Source organism: Typopeltis vanoorti, chromosome 9, assembly GCF_054136105.1.
Source record: "Typopeltis vanoorti isolate ZY-2024b chromosome 9, IOZ_Tvanoo_1.0, whole genome shotgun sequence".
NCBI classification, from domain to species: domain Eukaryota; kingdom Metazoa; phylum Arthropoda; class Arachnida; order Uropygi; family Thelyphonidae; genus Typopeltis; species Typopeltis vanoorti.
In genome coordinates, this window is record NC_143557.1 from 111,186,028 (window position 1) to 111,204,435 (window position 18,408).

Genomic DNA, 18,408 nt, shown 5'->3' on the forward strand with positions numbered 1-18,408 from the left:
TCACCACCCACCCTTATATTGATGCAGTACATTTCCTATATTATTTATGTACAAAGTAAACTGCAATGGAAAGCACAGAGCCTTATAACACCCTGCTAGTTACCTGTTTTCTTCTGGATTCTGCTCTACATACAGTACTCTTTGTTGTCTGTCCACACCCACCCTTATATTGATACAGTAAAGTAACAAGGGTATGAAGCGCCTGTGGCAAGTGTCTAACTTACGCCCCCCCAACCCAAAAATGACAAAAATTTTGGAAAAATTTAAATGTAACAAGTTAAATTTTACTAAATGCAAAACACCATCAAAATGAGTTGAAGTGTGTTGCAGAATTTGTGTGTCTAAAGCGGCGTATTGCCAAAATTTAAAAATACAATATAAAATAGCGGACTTTTATATCTGTTTATTTATTTTTATTTTTTACATTTTTTATGTTTTGCACCCTAAACCTAGTTGCACCCGTGGCAGGTGCCTCTTTCGCCATGCCCTCATTACAGCACTGTATTGATATCACACACTTCATATTCATCCTCATTTATTCCATTTTGTGTAGCATAGTTCAGTGTGGTATCTGGTAGCATGTCAAATGCCTTGGCAAAATCCGGTGCTACAATTGTATAGGTATTACTTTATCCAACTCAAGCATCACTCTATTATAAAAAGTAAGTAAAGTACTAAGCCATAACCTGACCTTCACATAGTTATGCTGCCCATCCATAGAGTATCATATTCTTATCCACTTATTCTTGAATTCTGTTCTTTGATCAGCTTTTCTGATACCTTTATCATCACTCCTAAAATACTGATTGTTCTAGGGTTACTGCAGCCTTTGCTCTTCTCTTCTTACCTTGGGATTTGACCAGAGCCAAGACTTAAGTTGAACATTCTGGTCAGAGGCAATGACCAGGAACATCCTGGTCATTGCCTCTGACCAGGTGAAATATACAAGCTGATATCACATATAATCCCACGGTCATATTTGTGTTGAGATTCTGCAATATTCTGCAATACTTCCAATTCATTCACCTCTATTTCCATATCAGTTTCTGTCATATCTGTCAGAGCAACATCTTCACTTGATGATAGACTGTTGCAATGGTCACTCAATAACTCAACTATTTTGTCTGCTTCTGTCACACTAATGCTCATTAAGGTTTCCTCATTAACATTTCCTCTGACTGGAGAGTGACCTATGACAGATTCAGCACTCTCAAATAGTTCCATCTGTCACATTCTGTTTCAAGTAATTATCCATAAGTAGGCAAATTCCATTCTTTTCTTCCAATCTATGATCCTTTGAAGTCCTCCATGCTCGTTATAATTACTGGATCTGAACGCAATAGGCTCTATAATTTGTTCTGTTATCTCTTATCTCATAATAGATTGCCTCAAATAAACTGCCTTATACATCTGTGGCTTCCTGATGACCTCCTACTCTTTTTGGCAGTAATGCATCAGCAGTACTCTACCCACAATGTTATTCTCCCTCCCTACTACCTTTCACATTCTCTCCTTGTAATTATAACTGCTGTTAACCAAGGCTTACTAATAATCCCAAGTTTCATTAATGCTTAGAACTTTTGGTGAGATTGCACCGAACAGTGCCAAAAACTCCTTCCTCTTATTTCTGATGCTTCTTGCATTAGTATACATGAACTGTAGTATCCCCTTAAGAGACTAGACCCTGCATTTTATTTTATTTATTATTATTATTTTTTATAAAGTACTGTTATAAATGTCTAATTTCCTGTGTTCTTTTGCATTCTTTTTATTTATTTATTGAACTCAGCTACAATTTTCTCTCCAAATATCATGTTCATTGGTTATTCAAAGTTCAAAATACTTCAGTATTGGCAATTCCTGATACTTAAAACTCTTCAGTGTATGGGGGAAAATAAATTAAGAACTTAAATATTCTGCATGGGAGGTGGGTGATGATCCTGACAGACCCAAAGTTTGTTGTGAGATAAGTTCCTGATAATGAACTCTAACCAACCTAAAGATGCATGCCGGCTTGACCTTTGCCCATGTCAAATAAGGGTTGCACCCACTATTAGGGAACCAAGTTAGTGAAGGCGAAAAATATGTTATTGGAACAAAACATCACCTATTACTAAATCACTTGAGGAATTGAACAACGTAGATACGAATATAAATTAAATTATACTTTAATAAATATTTCTGATATTTCGGCAACGTCACGTTGCCATCTTCAAAAGGAACTTACAAAAAAGGCACATGCACGTAGGCACTACAAAACAGTAACTGAGAATGAAGTGATGAAGCTATAGTTCTCCTAAAAGTCCTGATGGTGCCCTCTAGCAGGCTAAGTAGATGTTCTTTGCCGTTGGGCTGAAGGTCTGCTGATGTAAGCTTCCCAAATTTGGGGCAGTCGCATACAACCAAATTCGTCACCTAGTGGACAGGAAAACATCACCTAGTAGACAGGAAAAACATAACAAGTATAGGAACACAGAACGTAAGAACCCTTCACCAAGAAGGAGCATTGGAAATACTACTGCATGAACTAGACAACTACAGATGGGAAGTGATTGGACTCTGTGAAACAAGATGGACTAGAAAAGGAAAACTTCACCATGGACAGTACATAATTTTAACTTCAGGAGGGAGGACAATGATGGTACAACATGACAAAATTTCATGCCGGCTGGGGCGTCGCCCGGTTAAACAAGGCCCCCGTTGTTTTCGCCAGGGAACCAGGGCGAACAGCGAAAAGTCAGCTACTGGAACAAATCTGAAAACAAACCCCAACTCAACATCACCAGAGTTAAAGATCGGTACTATCAATGTAAGAAGCCTGAATGGCAAAGAAATGGAGCTAGCTGAGGAATTAGATAAGTACCAGATCGACATAATAGGGGTGACTGAAACAAAAAAGACCAAAACTGGTGATATCTTTCTGAGCAATAAATACAAAATGTTATATTCAGGCAATGACAATCAAGGAAAAGAAGGAGTAGCCATAGTATTCAACACAAAATACGAGGCTAATCTTCTTGAATGGCAGTCAGTCTCAAGTAGAGTAATGTGGGCAAATATGAGAATGGGGAACTGGACAATGAGACTTATTTGTGCCTATGGTCCCACAGAAGGTTCTACTAAGGTAGAAGTGGAGGAATTTTTTGAGGCTTTAGAAAAAGCAACTGACACAATGAAAAAGGAAAAGTTGGTCCTTGTTGGGGATCTAAATAGTAGAGTAGGAAATGATTGTGAGACATACAAAAATATTTTGGGAAAATTTGGAGAAAAGAGCAAAGCTAATAATAATGGCAAATACCTGTTGGATTTCTACTCAGGACATGGACTGGTTATTACTAACCATGTTCCAACATAAAAATGTGCACAAATTCACATGGAGAGAAGAGGCTAGGAATAAGAAAAGTCTCATTGACTATGTTATTGTTGATAGTGATGTTTTCTCCCTGGTGCAGGACACCAGAGTGTACAGAGGATTTGAAATTGGAAGTGATCACTATTTAGTCTTGAGCAGGATAAAATTGAATTTCATATTGAAAAGAATAACATGTAAGAAAGTTTTAAAGCGAATAAAAGTTGAGCAGCTCTCAGATGTGAACTGTAGACTAAAATACAGAAATATTATTGATAAGAAAATGAAAGAGTTTGAGAACAGGAATCAAACCTTGGAGATTCAGTGGCAAACTCTGAAGGAAACATTGATTGATTCTGCCAGAGAGGCATGTGGTGAGGTTGTGTGCAAGGATAAAAAAATCAGAACTCCCTGGTGGACACAGGAAGTTAAAGAGGCAGTGAAGGAAAAGAAGAAAGCATATCAAAAGTTCCTGGCAAATAAGTCAGCTTTTACTCTTACAGAATACAGAGACAAATGTAAGAAAGCTAAACAGTGTGTAAAACTAGCTAAACAAAAGTCATGGGAGGACTTTGGCAAGAATATAGAAAATAAATATCAAGAAGGTGGCAAAATATTCTGGAGGTTGTTGAAAAAGCTTAGGAATGGAGGAAAGAGTGCTGTAAAAGGAATTAGAGATGATAAAGGTGAAATGAAAACAGGAGAAAAAGATATCCTTGAAGTATGGAGTAATTACTTTGAAAAACTGCTAAATGAAACAAGCAGTGATGACAGCACAGTGATAAAAAACACTGACCAGGCATGCAGTCAGGAATACATATCCATACTTGAAGTAGAAAAAGCCATCAAAGGCTTGAAATGTGGAAAGGCAGCAGGAGTAGATGATATTCGACCAGAAATGCTGAAGTATGGTGGTATAAGAGTCTTACAGTGGCTGCACTGCATAGTTCAGAAAGCCTGGACAGAGGGACGAATTCCCAATGATTGGAGTAGAGCTCTCATAGTACCCATATATAAAAAGGGAAATAAAACTGCATGTGAGAATTACAGAGGTATTTCCCTACTGAGTGTTCCTGGCAAGATCTATGCAAGTATACTTGAGAAACGGTTGAGAAGAATTGTGGAAGAAAAGCTTGGTGAAGAACAAGCTGGATTCAGGCCAAATAGAGGCTGTCAGGATCAGATCTTCACTTTACGACAAATAGTCGAGAAAGCATGGGAATATAACAAAGATCTGTATTTAAGTTTTGTCGATTTGGAAAAGGCATATGACAAGGTGCCAAGAGAGAAGCTATTCAATACGCTGCAGTTATATGGTGTCAATGGGGCATTATATCAAGCAATACTTAGTCTTTATTTGAGTTGTGAGTCAGCAGTTAGAATTGAAGGAAGTACAGGAAGATGGTTTAATGTTAAATCTGGTGTGAGACAAGGATGTACATTATCCCCTCTGTTATTCATTATCTATATGGATCACATTATGAAGGAATGTGGTATTAAACTTGATATCAAAATTGGAGATGTTAATGTCAGCTCTTTGCTTTATGCGGATGATGTTATACTTCTAAATAAATCCGCTAGAAGTCTGCAAGATTATCTGACTAAATTGAATAGCTGTTGTAATAGATATGGTATGAAGGTCAGCAATAAAAAGACAAAGACAATGAAAATAGGCAGAATCATTGAAAATGTCAACTGTGTTGTGAATGGAGAACCTGTGGAACAAGTAAAACATTTCAGCTACTTAGGCACAATTTTTACTGAAGATGGTAAACTAAATATAGAAATAGACAACAGAATCAGCAAAGCTGGTATCGTGGGAAGTCAATTGAATAAATTCATATGGAATAAGAAAGAAATTAGTCGGAACACTAAATTAGCTGTATACAAGACTGTGTTCAAACCAATTTTAACTTACGGATCTGAGAGCTGGGTCAGAAGTAAAACACTTGACCAAAGACTAGAGACCGCAGATATGAGAGTCCTGAGAAAGATTAGAGGCGTGAACAGATGGCATCAAAGGCAATATCATATTAAAAATGAGGATATTAGGAAAGAACTTGACATTGTCAGCATCCAGGAATGCGTTAGCAGAGCTAATCTCAGATGGTATGGTCACTTAAATAGAATGGGAGAGGAAAGATTAGCAAAACAAGTGTTCTCTGCCAGGTTGGCAGGAAAACGACCCAGAGGAAGACCAAGATATAGGTGGATTGATACGGTACAAAGTGCCTTAGACGATAGAAATATAAGATCTGATAATGTTGGAGTCTTGACAAGTAACAGACTGATTTGGAGGAAAATTGTAGATAGGAAGTTAGTAATGATGTAATTTTTTCATGTAGTACTGTCATATCCTGTACACCCCTTGAGGGTACATGGCAGGAATTTGATGATGATGATGATGATGAGGGAGGACAACAAACACCAAGACGGAGTAGCACTTATATTAAAACCAAAGGCTTTAATATAAGTGCTAAATATAATTTAATATAAGTGCAAAACTCTCTATTATCTTACAATCCTATTTCACCTAGGATAATTAAAGCAAGATTTAAAACATCAATTGGATCACTTACTATTATTCAAGTATACGCACCAACTTCAGCATCATCAGAAGAAGACATTGAGGAGTTCTATACATCTGCAAAAAAGCAGTACAGGAGACATCAAGTCAAGATCTCCTAATTGTAACGGGGGACTTACAATTAGGAGATCTTAGTAAAGTTAGAAAATCTTTGCCTACAAAAAGTAGGCAAAGACTATGATACCTGGCCAAGAGTAATTGGATAGTTTGGGTATGGAAAAAGCAATGAACATGGTGAAAGAATGCTAAACTTCTGCTCAAATAATAGACTAACAATAACAACACTCTCTTTAAACAACAAAACTCCCAAAGAAAATGGAAATCACCAGACAGGCAAACCAAGAATATGATCGAATATATTATTGTAAACTAAAGATGGAAATTAAGTATCCTAAATTGCAGATCCTTTGCTGCAGCCTGTGGATCAGACCATAAGCTAATACTAGCAAACCTAGGAATAAATTTTGTTGGAGGTTTTTTCACTTGGTTAGACTTTAAATTATATATTTAGTTTAATCCTTTTTCCAAGTGTAAGCAAACAAAGTTTGTCCTGAAGTATCTTCAGGACTGGGGCAACTTGTGGTAAAAGTGGTATAAATTCTCATCACTTGCCTTAGTATCTCCCATAATGCAAAAGCACATCTCCTTGCAGACATGTATATCTCCCATAATGCAAAGCACATCTCCTTGCAGACATGTATAATGCTATGCATTAAGGGAAGGGCCACTACCCAGACTGGTTTCGACCTTTATTGAGGTGATGTTTAAGTAAAGACCTTTCTTAAAAATTAGGCGGTCCCCCAGACCACTCTCTGTGAGTGACCAAAGGACTGCCCAACTCAGTGACAGGCTCACCCCACCACCAAGCAGAGCCATAATCTCAGCGGTGGCCCCCACTCAGAGACAGGCAAAGACCTACCCCCGAGCAGAGCCTCTCACATCTCAGGGAAAGCAATCACTTCTGCGCAAAAGCACATCAATGGGAGCCAGACCCAGAGGTGGTGATACCAAGGTGGGAGTAATAGAGAAGTTATATTTACCTATACAAGTTGCCAAAAGTTGTTACACCTTATTATTAAATCTCTGGATTAGAGAGAGATGTTGGAAGTTTTTTCACTTGGTTAGACTATAAATTATATATATTTAGTTTAATACTTTACCCATCTCTTTCTTATCCAGAGTAATTTAATAATAAGGTATGACACCTTTGGGCAACTCGTATAGGTAAATATGACTTCTCCATTACTTCCATCTTGGTATCACCACCACTGGGTCTGGCACCCACTGATGAAACCTCAATAAAGGTTGAAACCAGTCTGGGTAGTGGCCCTTCCCTTAATGCATAGCATTATACATGTCTGCAAGGAGATATGCTTTGCATTATGGGAGATACTAAGGCAAGTAATGAGAGCTTATACCACCTTTACCACGAGTTGCTCCAGTCCTGAAGATACTTCAGGTGCAAACTTTGTTTGCTTACACTTGGATAAAAGGTTAAACTAAATATATAATTTAAGAATAAATTTAAAATCTCAGATTTTAACATTAACATTCAGTCTCCTTTAGAGTCAAAAAGAGACTGAATGTAAATAAACTACAAGACAATAATATTCTAAGAAAATATCAACTAGAACTAGATAAAAACTTGAAGGAACTACCAAAACAGAATATAAGCATCGAAGAACATTGGTGCAAATTAAAGGAAATAATATTAAAATCAGCAGAAAATACAATAGGTTACACAGAAAGAGAAAGTAAAAAGGGTTGGATCTCGAATGAGGTAAAAACATTAAGTGACCAAAGGAAAAACATGAAATTAAAACAGAACTATACAGAAATGAATATAATAGATTAACCAGAAAAATTAGAAAACTAGTTAAAAGAGACAAGAATAACTGGAAGAAAAATGCAACATGGCAGAGAAGCTCTCAAAAGAAAATAACCTCCATGGATTATATAAACAAATAGATCAAATTAGTGAGACATGGACAACAAAAATGATAATGATCAAAAACCGAGAGGAACAACTAATTGAAAGTAAAACAAAATAATGGCCAGATGGAAAGAATACTTTAGAGACTTATATAATAAAAACAGCTCTCAGGATGTTATTATTCCAGTCACTGAAATAGAAGAGGAAACAAATATCTTTATGAAAGAAACAATAGCACACAGCATAGATTAACTTAAAACTAGGAAAGCACCAGGTATTGATCAGATACACGCAGAATTCTTAAAAGCAGGAAGGAAACAACTTCTGGAACCATTAAAAACATTTGAAAGGATCTACAAAAATGAAGCAATACCTACTGATTGGACCAAATCAGTTATAACTCCTATATACATAAAAGGAGATAAAACAGAATGCAATAATTACAGAGGCATTAGCCTCCTCAGTATTCCAAGTAAGGTTTTTATGAAAGTACTCCAAAAACAAATTAAGCCATACATAGAATTAGCATTAGGAGAAGAACAAGCAGGTTTCAGACCAGAACGAAGCACAATTGATCAATTATTCACCTTAAGACAGCTAATAGAAAAGATGCTAGAGTACAACCTAAGTTGCTATATATAAATTTCATAGACTTTTGTCAGGCATTTGATTCAATCCATGGAAGAGAACTATGGGAAACTATGAAAGAATTTGGAATTCCCAACCAAACTATAAGAATAATAAAGAATCTATACGAGAAATCTGAAAGTGCAGTACGAGTGGAGGACACTTCAACCAACTGGTTCCACACAAAGAGTGGGGTAAGACAGGGATGCAATCTGTCACTGGATCTGTTCAATCTTACACTGGAAGCAACCAGTAAGGGCTTAAACAAAGAAGACTCTGGAATCAAAATATATGGGGAAAATATAACAAACTTAAAATTTGCAGACAACATTGCATTACTGCAAGCACAGAAGAAGATCTACAATGAATTTCTGATAAAATAAAGAAAGAATGTATGAAATTTGGATTAAACCTAAATATAGACAAAACAAAAATTATGCATATAGGAAAAAGAAACACCAGTCTGAAAATTGAAATTGACCTTAACAATCTAGAGCAGGTAGAAAACTTCACCTACCTCGGAGGAGTAATTGAGTACAACGTGGAAATTACAAAAGATATAAACAGACAAATTAGCCAAGCATCCCAAACCTTTTGGACGACTAAATAAAATATGGAAGGCAAGAGATATCAAACAAGTAACAAAAGTAAGAATCTACAAGACAATGGTCCTCCCAATACTTCTCTATGGAAGTGAATACTGGAATCTCAAAAAAGCTGAAGAGAAAAAATTATTAACTATTGAAATGGGTTGGATAAGAATTTACTTGACGTATCTCTGCTGGATAGACTAAGAAACGAAGACATAAGAAAATTACTAAATCAAGAAATAACAATAATAGACAAAATCCAAGAAAGAAGACTGTAATGGTTTTGCCATGTGACCAGAATGGGAACAGAAAGATTACCAACTAAAGCCCTGTATACAATGATGGAAGTAAAAGATCCAAAGGGCGGCTCAGAATTAGATGGATAGACAAAATAAAAGAGGACCTGAAAACCAAATCACAACAAGCGACACCAAACTGGGCAGAATTGTTCGGACGCCCCAGGGACAGACAGAAGTGGAAAGAGTTCACTCGGCTTCATCATCATCCACATAGATGATGGAAGAGAGAAGAAAAAGTTCAAGAAAATGTGGTTACTCAACTTGAGTGCAGTATCTTCTGGGGAATTTATTTTGTAGGAATGGAAAGGTCGATCTTCCTTAAATTCACTGTAGTGAATGAATCTTGTGCTATAACAGACATTTGCTACAGTGATTCCTAGGGTTCACTGTAGTAATATTACTGTATTTAGTGGCCAGCTTGTAGAATTGTTTTGCTTATAATATATCCCCCAGGAGAGGCTCTGGCACACTTAAGAACCATCACCTGCATGTGAAATGGAGGCACAAAAATTAGAGACAATTTGGCAACAGTTTGAGGCTCCATTTGAGCAGTGTGGTGTTTTGCTAGTCAATTAAAACATTTTCTCTCATCTGTAGGTCTAGTTATCACCATTTACTTCAATCTTGGGAAGGTGTAATTTTATAGCATCAATATTCACTGGCATCTCCAGAGTTCCATTGGTGAAGAACAGACCACACCATCAACATATGGAATAAGTTTGGCTGGGAAAATGCTGTATGTCATCATCACCCCATTAATGGTCCAACTTATCCTTTTCTGATTAGCAAAATTCTTATTATTAATATTCATTTTTTTATCAGTATATTCATGTAGATTTTGCCTTCTTAAAGAAAAATTAGTTATCTTATCATAAATGTCTGTTTCACTTTAGGAATCTATTTTGCTGTCACATTCTTGTCATGTGCATAGTGTTTTCTCTAAAATAAATATACATGCAATACATGCATATGTATTATTTATTTATTTATTTTCTAGCTGGAAGGACATGTCTGGAGATTACAGCATGAAATAGAAAGAGAACGAGAGGAAAGAAACTTCTTTCAGTTAGAAAGAGATCAAGTAACATCCTTCTGGGAAGTTTCAAAGCAGAAATTAGAAGAAAAAGAGCAAGAATTGATGCTTAAAGATAGAAATACAGAATCAGCTGAAGAAAGACATCTCGCAGAAATTAAGGTATGTATGCTTGTGGAATAAAAATCTGATATAAACAGAATTATTTACTATATTTTACTATATTACTTAATTATTAAGCTCTCAGGAGCTTAAAATAATTCTTAATTATCGAGAGCTTAAAAATCTTAAGGTTTTTAAGCTCTTGAGGGGGGGGAACCCTGTAACCCCTAGAGCGCACGTCCCCTGGGTAGTGGATAGGGGAGCCTACCGTGTGTGTGTGTGTGTGTGTGTGTGTGTGGTGGGGTGGTCCGAATATACTGAATAAGGACTCGGGGACCAACAGGGCAATCATCTTGATTGTAAAGGAAGTGGCACTCCCATGGACCCTAGCTGGATCTATCCTCTTCTTCTTCTACTTTGAGGAAGATTCACTTACTTTAATTTTTCCTATAAGGCCTTATCAGCCAACTCTTCTTATTTTATGATCCTTATGCTTAGAGTACTCGTATTAGAGTCTTTTCATTTCTGGCCTTACAACTATGCCCTCCCTATAAACCTTATTATAATTCTTCTATAATCTACTCTTTCCCCCTTCAATATACCCTATTCCTCCTATGGGTTTAAATTCGGAAGAAGGTTAGTTCAGAAGCCTTAAGATAGCAGCCATACCACTGAACTATTCCATCATCAGGCTAGTTCCCTGACATGGAGAACATAATTCTACTTGTAAGCTGACAGAAAAAGATGAACAGATTGAATCTGTGGAAAACGACCCTGGAATGGAAAAGGTAAAACAAAAATAAAAACGATAAAATGTAATACACATAGCAAACTGGAATGTAAGAGGAATAGCATATAAAGAAATAGAATTAGACCAACTATTAATGAAAGAAATTTTAAAATAGCAGTAATCACTGAAACAAAAAAAGAAATTAAAAGGAACTATGAGAACCGAAAATTTTAATGTGATATACAGTGGAGTTGACAGAGACCAAAGAGCACAAGCAGGAGTCATGATTTGGATTCATAATTCCCTTTCAAAACAGTTAAAACATTATAAATTATGGAATGAAAGAATAATAGAAACTAGAATAAAAATAGATAGAGGCTATTTAACAATAATTGGTTTATATGCCCTAGAAGAAGGAAGAGAACAGGATAATATTGATTTTTATAATCAGCTACAAAACATATATAATAAAATAAATAAAAATGATTACGTAATTTTAGCAAAAGACTTAAATGCAAGAATTGGAAACACGAAAATTAATAATAATATAGGAATACATGGAGAACATACTCTAAACAGGAATGGTAAAAAATTGATTGACTTTGTAGTTTGTAATAACCTAAAAATAATGAATTCCTTCTATAAACATAAAGACATACATAAATATACTTGGGCAGCAAGAGGATGGAAATCAATATTAGATTATTTTATATTAAATGAAAAGACATCAAAATTTTCACTAGATGTTAGAGTTCACAGAGGATATGAAATAAGCAGTGACCACTTGTTAAAATAAAATTAAGATTACCACCTAAATGGCTACAAGTAACAAGAACAGAAAGAAAATTTGAAACATTTGTTTATAAAACTAGACTATTGAATGACACAAATGTACAATGGCTATATGAACAAAGAATTAACCAATATCTAGATAAAATAAAACAAAATGAAGAAATAGAATGGCTTAATATGAAAACGATACTAAATGCAGCAGCAAATGAAAGCTTAGGAAAGACCAAAAAATTCAATAAAAGGAAAAAACTGAAGATCTGGAATGATACAATCAAAGAATCAAAGAGAAAAAAGAAGCCTATCACAAATGATTAAGCAGTAAAAGATTAGAAGATGAAATAGAATATAAAAGAATAAAAGCTATACCTAAAAGAGAAGTCAGAAAAAGACATAGAGAATCATGGAACAAATTTGTTTCTAATTTAGAACATGATTTATATAAAATAAGACCCGATGTATATAACATTTTGAAACACTTAAATGCAGATACCAAAGAAAACATAAAATTAAACACCGAATTGAAATGAGAAGAATTTCTAAATTACTACACAGAATTGTGGACAGACAAATATTTTAAAAAAGACAACTGGCAAACAATTAATTAAAATGAAAAGGAAATAACTAAAGAAGAATTAGAAATCAGCCTGAAAGAAACAAGAAACGGAAAATCACCTGGAAAAGATAAGCTAGGTTCGGAACTATATAAATATGCAGGAACAAGATTCAAAAAAAGACTCTTATTATTTTTAAATATAATTTATTCAACTGGTATCCCCCCCCCCAATAGAATGAAAAAAAGCTATTGTGATTCCTATCTTTAAAAAAGGTTATAGAGATAAAAACTACAGAGGTATTAGTATACTAAACTCCTGTTACAAAATATATAGCAGAATCTTAAATAGCAAACTAATGAAATATTCCAAAAACTTTATTTTAGAAGCACAGAATGGATTTAAAAAAAGGACAATCATGTATAGACCCGGTCTTTTGCCTAAAATTAATAATAGAGAAAAGAAGAGAATACAATTTAGAAACACATATTGCATTTATTAACTTTGAAAAAGCAATTGAGAAAGTTAAAAGAAACATATTATTTAACTTAGGTATTGTTTCTGGGAAAATTCCCGTGCTACGCCTCTTAAACACTATTATTATTATTACGCCTATTATAGCCTGTTTTTGTTTAAGAGTGTCCCTTGTTTTAAATGCATTGGCTATTTTTACTCAAAAATTTTTTTTATATATATTTTAGGGCATTATGGGTGAGTGTTGAAGGCAATTATATCAGAATAAAAGAGGAAAAATTTTTTGTACATACCTTCTTTTGATACTAGGATGTCTTCAAATTCCATGTTCCTGCTGAAGGTTGTTTATAACAAGGTGGATGTTTTGACTCAGGAAGAATAAATTGGAAACCCGATTTTTATTTTAATAATATATATAAATATATATATATATATATTATTGTGTTTAAGGCGCATTTTTTTAGGGGGAAGGGTTTACTTATGGGGAAAACTTGGGCAGGGGAGAACGTTAATGGGGTGCAAACCATTTTGGTTGACTGACCATCATCAGAACATTTACGGAATGAGTGTAGGGGCTTGAAATATATATAAAAAATTTTTTTGAGTAAAAATAGAAAATGTATTTAAAATAAGGGACACTCCTAAACAAAAACAGGCTATAATAGCCGTAATAATAATAATGCTATTTAACATATTAAAAGAAAGACAAATACCAAATAATATCCTAACAGCTATCACAAGTATATATGAAAATAATCAAATACAAATAAGATTAAATCACGAGCTATCATATACAAGAGTTGCTGAGAGGGTCCAACAGGGATGTCCCCTCTTAGCAACTCTTTTTAATATTTACTTTCTCCTATAGTGAACTTGAACACTCTCCTTTTTGCCGACGACCAAATAATAATTACAAATTCTGAAGATAACTTACAGAAAGCTATTTTAGATTTAAATGAGATAGCCAAAGATTATGATATGATAATATCAAATAAGAAAAATCAAAAACTATGGCCTTCAAAGGACAAGATCCAGCAAGAACTAAAATAGTAATAGATAACAAGATCTTAGAACAGGTGAATTCATTTAACTACCTAGGCTGTATTTGATCTTATATGAAAATGAAAAAGATATAAACATAAAAAGTGCAAAATATTTAAAAATAACAGTCGTAATTAACTCTATATTTAAACCAAACCTAGTTCAAAAACAAACCAGGCTAAAAGTATACAATACATTAGCCTTACTGGTCTTAATGTATGGAAACGAAATCTGAACAATAAAACAAAAAGACAAACAAAGATTAACAACAGCAGAAATTAAGTTTATGAGAAAAACTGCAAAGTATACCCTATTTGATCACAAAAGAAACAAAGATATTATGAAAGAATTATACCAAGAACCAGTAATAGCAAAAAGTAAAAAATATAAACATAAATGGATGGAACACGTTCAAAGAATGAAAACAGAAAGATTACCAAAACAAGCCTTAAAGTACAAGCCATTAGGAAAAAGAAAACCAGGACGTCCTCTTAAACGATTCGACGATGTCTTCTAAGGGTAGATCAGACCATGCTAGCCTAAATCTTTGATATGCATGATGATGATGATGACTTAATTATTCAGCAAAAGTTTTGTTAAAGCAGATGTAAGTAACTGATTATTTAATTGTTCATTAGAAGAATTTTTTTTTTTAAAAAAAAAAAGCATGAAATAGATCAAAGAAATAACTTACTGTAAATTAATTTTCTTGACTTATTTACAAGAAGACGTGAATAAATTGAGTGATTGGGCATGGGAATAGGGATGTGAATTCAATGTTCAAAATGGAAGGTTTTAAAATTTGGAAAACAAAAATGGAATTCAGAATTTATGCTTGGTGAGGATTATATTGTTGGAGGTGGAGGAAATAAGAGATCTGGGGGATGATAGTGGATAAGGATTTGAAATTTAGGGGACACATAGCCAAAATTGTGAAGACAACACAAAGGCTTCTGAGAATGATGCAGAGGACACTGACTTGTAGAAGTAGGGAGATTCTTGTTCCATTGTATAAGGCTTTAATTAGGCCACACATGGACTATGGTGCCCAGATTTGGTCACCTGGTTTTCAGAAGGACGAAGATATGTTGGAAAGAGTTCAGAGGTGACTGACTAAGGTAGTTTCTAACCTCTTGAATGTTGAGTATGAGGAAAGATTAAAACTTGCTGAGTCTGGTGGAACAGAAGGAAGAGGAGAGATATGATAGAGACCTACAAGTTAGTAAGGGGTTATTAAAGATCAATGCCGGAGAGGTTCTACAGAAAATAGTGGGAGATCAGGGGAGAACCAGAGGTCATCCCTGGTTCAGACTGTACAAATAGGGTGTGAGTAGGGGAGTGAGAAGCAGATTTTTTTCATGCAGAATTGTGAATGATTGGAATGCCTTGCCTGAGAGTGTGGTGTCTGCAGAGAATTTGAGTGTGTTTAAAGCATACTATGATGAGCTGTGTGTTAATAAAAGGCCCTCCTAGATGAGTCTTTGACCCCATGGGGTCTTGGATAATAATAATAATAATTTAATTTAATTTTCTATATTGGTTTAAGCCAATAAGAATACAATTTGGTCGGCTAAATCCCAAATTGTCAGCCCATCCTCTTTCGTTCAGTATCCAGGTATATACCCAACAGGGTGCACCACGAGAAGGTGAGGATTGGACATTAGGGCAGAAGCCCTGGTCGGTTCTCTGCATTCCTTTAAAGGCTATGTGGAGGTCTCCTCAAAGTTATACAGCTTTGACCCTTAAGCAATATAGAAAGTGATGGTACAACATGACAAAATTTCATGCCAGCTGGGGCATCACCCGTTTAAACGAGGCCCCCGTTGTTTTCGCCAGGGAACCTGGGCGAACAGCGAAAAGTGAGCTACTGGAACAAATCTGAAAGCACACCCCAACTCAACATCACCAGAGTTAAAGATCGGTACTATCAACATAAGAAGCCTGAATGGCAAAGAAATCGAGCTAGCTGATGAATTAATTAAGTACCTGATCCACATAATAGGGGTGACTGAAATGAAAAAGACAAAAACTGGTGAAATCTTTCTGATCAATAAATACAAATGTTGTATTCAGGAAATGACAATCAAGGAAAAGAAGAAGTAGCCATAGCATTCAATACAAAATACGAGGCTAATCTTCTTGAATGGCAGGCAGTCTCAAGTAGAGTGATGTGGGCTAATATCAGGATGGGGAATTGGACAATGAGATTGTTTGTGCCTATGGTCCCACAGAAGGTTCTACTAAGGTAGAAGTGGAGGAATTTTTTGAGGCTTTAGAAAAAGCAACTGACACAATGGAAAAGGAAAAGTTGGTCCTTGTTGGGGATCTAAATAGCAGAGTAGGAAACGATTGTCAGACATACAAAAATATTTTGGGAAAATTTGGAGAAAAGAGCAACGCTAATAATAATGGCAAATACCTGTTGGATTTCTGCTCAGGACATGGACTGGTTATTACTAACACCATGTTCCAACATAAAAATGTGCACAAATTCACATGGAGAGAAGAGACAAGGAATAAGAAAAGTCTCATTGACTATGTTATTGTTGATAGTGATGTTTTCTCCCTGGTGCAGGACACCAGAGTCTACAGAAGATTCGAAATTGGAAGCGATCACTATTTAGTCTTGGGCAGGATAAAATTGAATTTCGTTTTGAAAAGAATGACACGTAAGAAAGTTTTAAAGCGAATAAAAGTTGAGCTGCTCTCAGATGTGAGCTGTAGACTAAAATACACAAAGATTATTGAAGAAAATATGAGAGAGTTTGAGAACAGGAACCAAACCTTGGAGATTCAGTGGCAAGCCTTGAAGAAAACCCTGATTGATTCAGCCAGAGGGGTATGTGGTGAGGTTGTGTGCAAGGATAGAAAAATCAGACCTCCATGGTGGACACAGGAAGTTAAAGAGGCAGCAAAGGAAAAGAAGAAAGCATATCAAAAGTTCCTGGCAAATAAGTCAGCTTGTGCTCTTAGAGAATACAGAGACAAATGCAAGAATGCTAAACACCGTGTAAAACTAGCTAAACAAAAGTCATGGGAGGACTTTGGCAAGAACATAGAAAATAAATATCAAGAAGGTGGTAAGATATTCTGGAGGTTCTTGAGGAAGCTTAGAAATGGAGGAAAGAGTGCTGTAAAAGGAGTTAGAGATGATAAAGGTGACATGAAAACAGACGAAAAAGATATCCTTGAAGTATGGAGTAATTACTTCGAAAAATTGCTAAATGAAACAAGCAGTGATAGCACAGTGGTAAAAAACACTCAACAGGCATGCAGTCAGGAATACATATCCATACTTGAAGTAGAAAAGGCCATCCAAGGCTTGAAATGTGGAAAGGCAGCAAGAGTAGATGATATTCGACCAGAAATGCTGAAGTATGGTTATATAAAAGTCTTACAGTAGCTGCACTACATAGTTCAGAAGGCCTGGACAGAGGGACGAATTCCTGATGATTGGAGTTGAGCTCTCAATATTACCAATACATAAAAAGGGAAATCAAACTGAATGTGAGAATTACAGAGGTATTTCCCTACTGAGTGTTTCGGGCAAGATTTATGCCAATATACTTGAGAAACGGTTGAGAAGAATTGTTGAAGAAAAGCTTGGTGAAGAACAAGCTGTATTCAGGCCAAATAGAGGCTGTCAGAATTAGATCTTCACTTTACGACAAATAGTTGAGAAAGCATGGAAATATAACAAAGATCTGTATTTAAGTTTTGTCGATCTGGAAAAGGCATATGACAAGGTGCCAGGAGAGAAGCTACTCAATACGCTACAATTATATGGTGTCAATGGAGCATTATATCAAGCAATACTTAGTCTGTATTTGAGTTGTAAGTCGGCAGTTAGAATTGAAGGAAGTACAGGAAGATGGTTTAATGTTAAATCTGATGTGAGACAAGGCTGTACATTATCTCCTCTGTTATTCATTATCTATATGGATCACATTATGAATGAAAGTGGTATTAAACATGATATCAGAATTGGAGATGTTAATGTCAGCTCTTTGCTTTATGCGGACGATGTTATACTTCTAAATAAATCTGCTACAAGTTGGCAAGATTCCCTGACTAAACTGAATAACTGTTGTAATAGATATGGTATGAAGGTCAGCAATAAAAAGACAAAGACAATGAAAATAGGTAGAATCATTAAAAATGTCAACTGTGTTTTGAACGGAGAACCTGTAGAACAAATAAAACATTTCCGCTACTTAGGCACAATTTTTAGTGCACATGGTAAATTAAATATGGAAAAATAGACAACAGAATCAACAAGGCTGGTTTGGTGGGAAGTCAA

At 35.3% G+C, this 18,408-nt stretch overlaps 1 protein-coding gene across 1 annotated transcript in view; it reads left to right on the plus strand.

The window, feature by feature from the left end:
• The window catches only part of LOC150103424 (dynein regulatory complex subunit 4-like), a 199,200-nt gene that overhangs the window by 30,669 nt on the left and 150,123 nt on the right, over nucleotides 1-18,408 (plus strand). Inside the window, exon 3 of the mRNA XM_090398147.1 lies at nucleotides 10,383-10,580. Coding sequence (XP_090254273.1) covers nucleotides 10,383-10,580 — 198 coding nt within the window. The remainder of the gene's footprint in view (nucleotides 1-10,382; nucleotides 10,581-18,408) is intronic.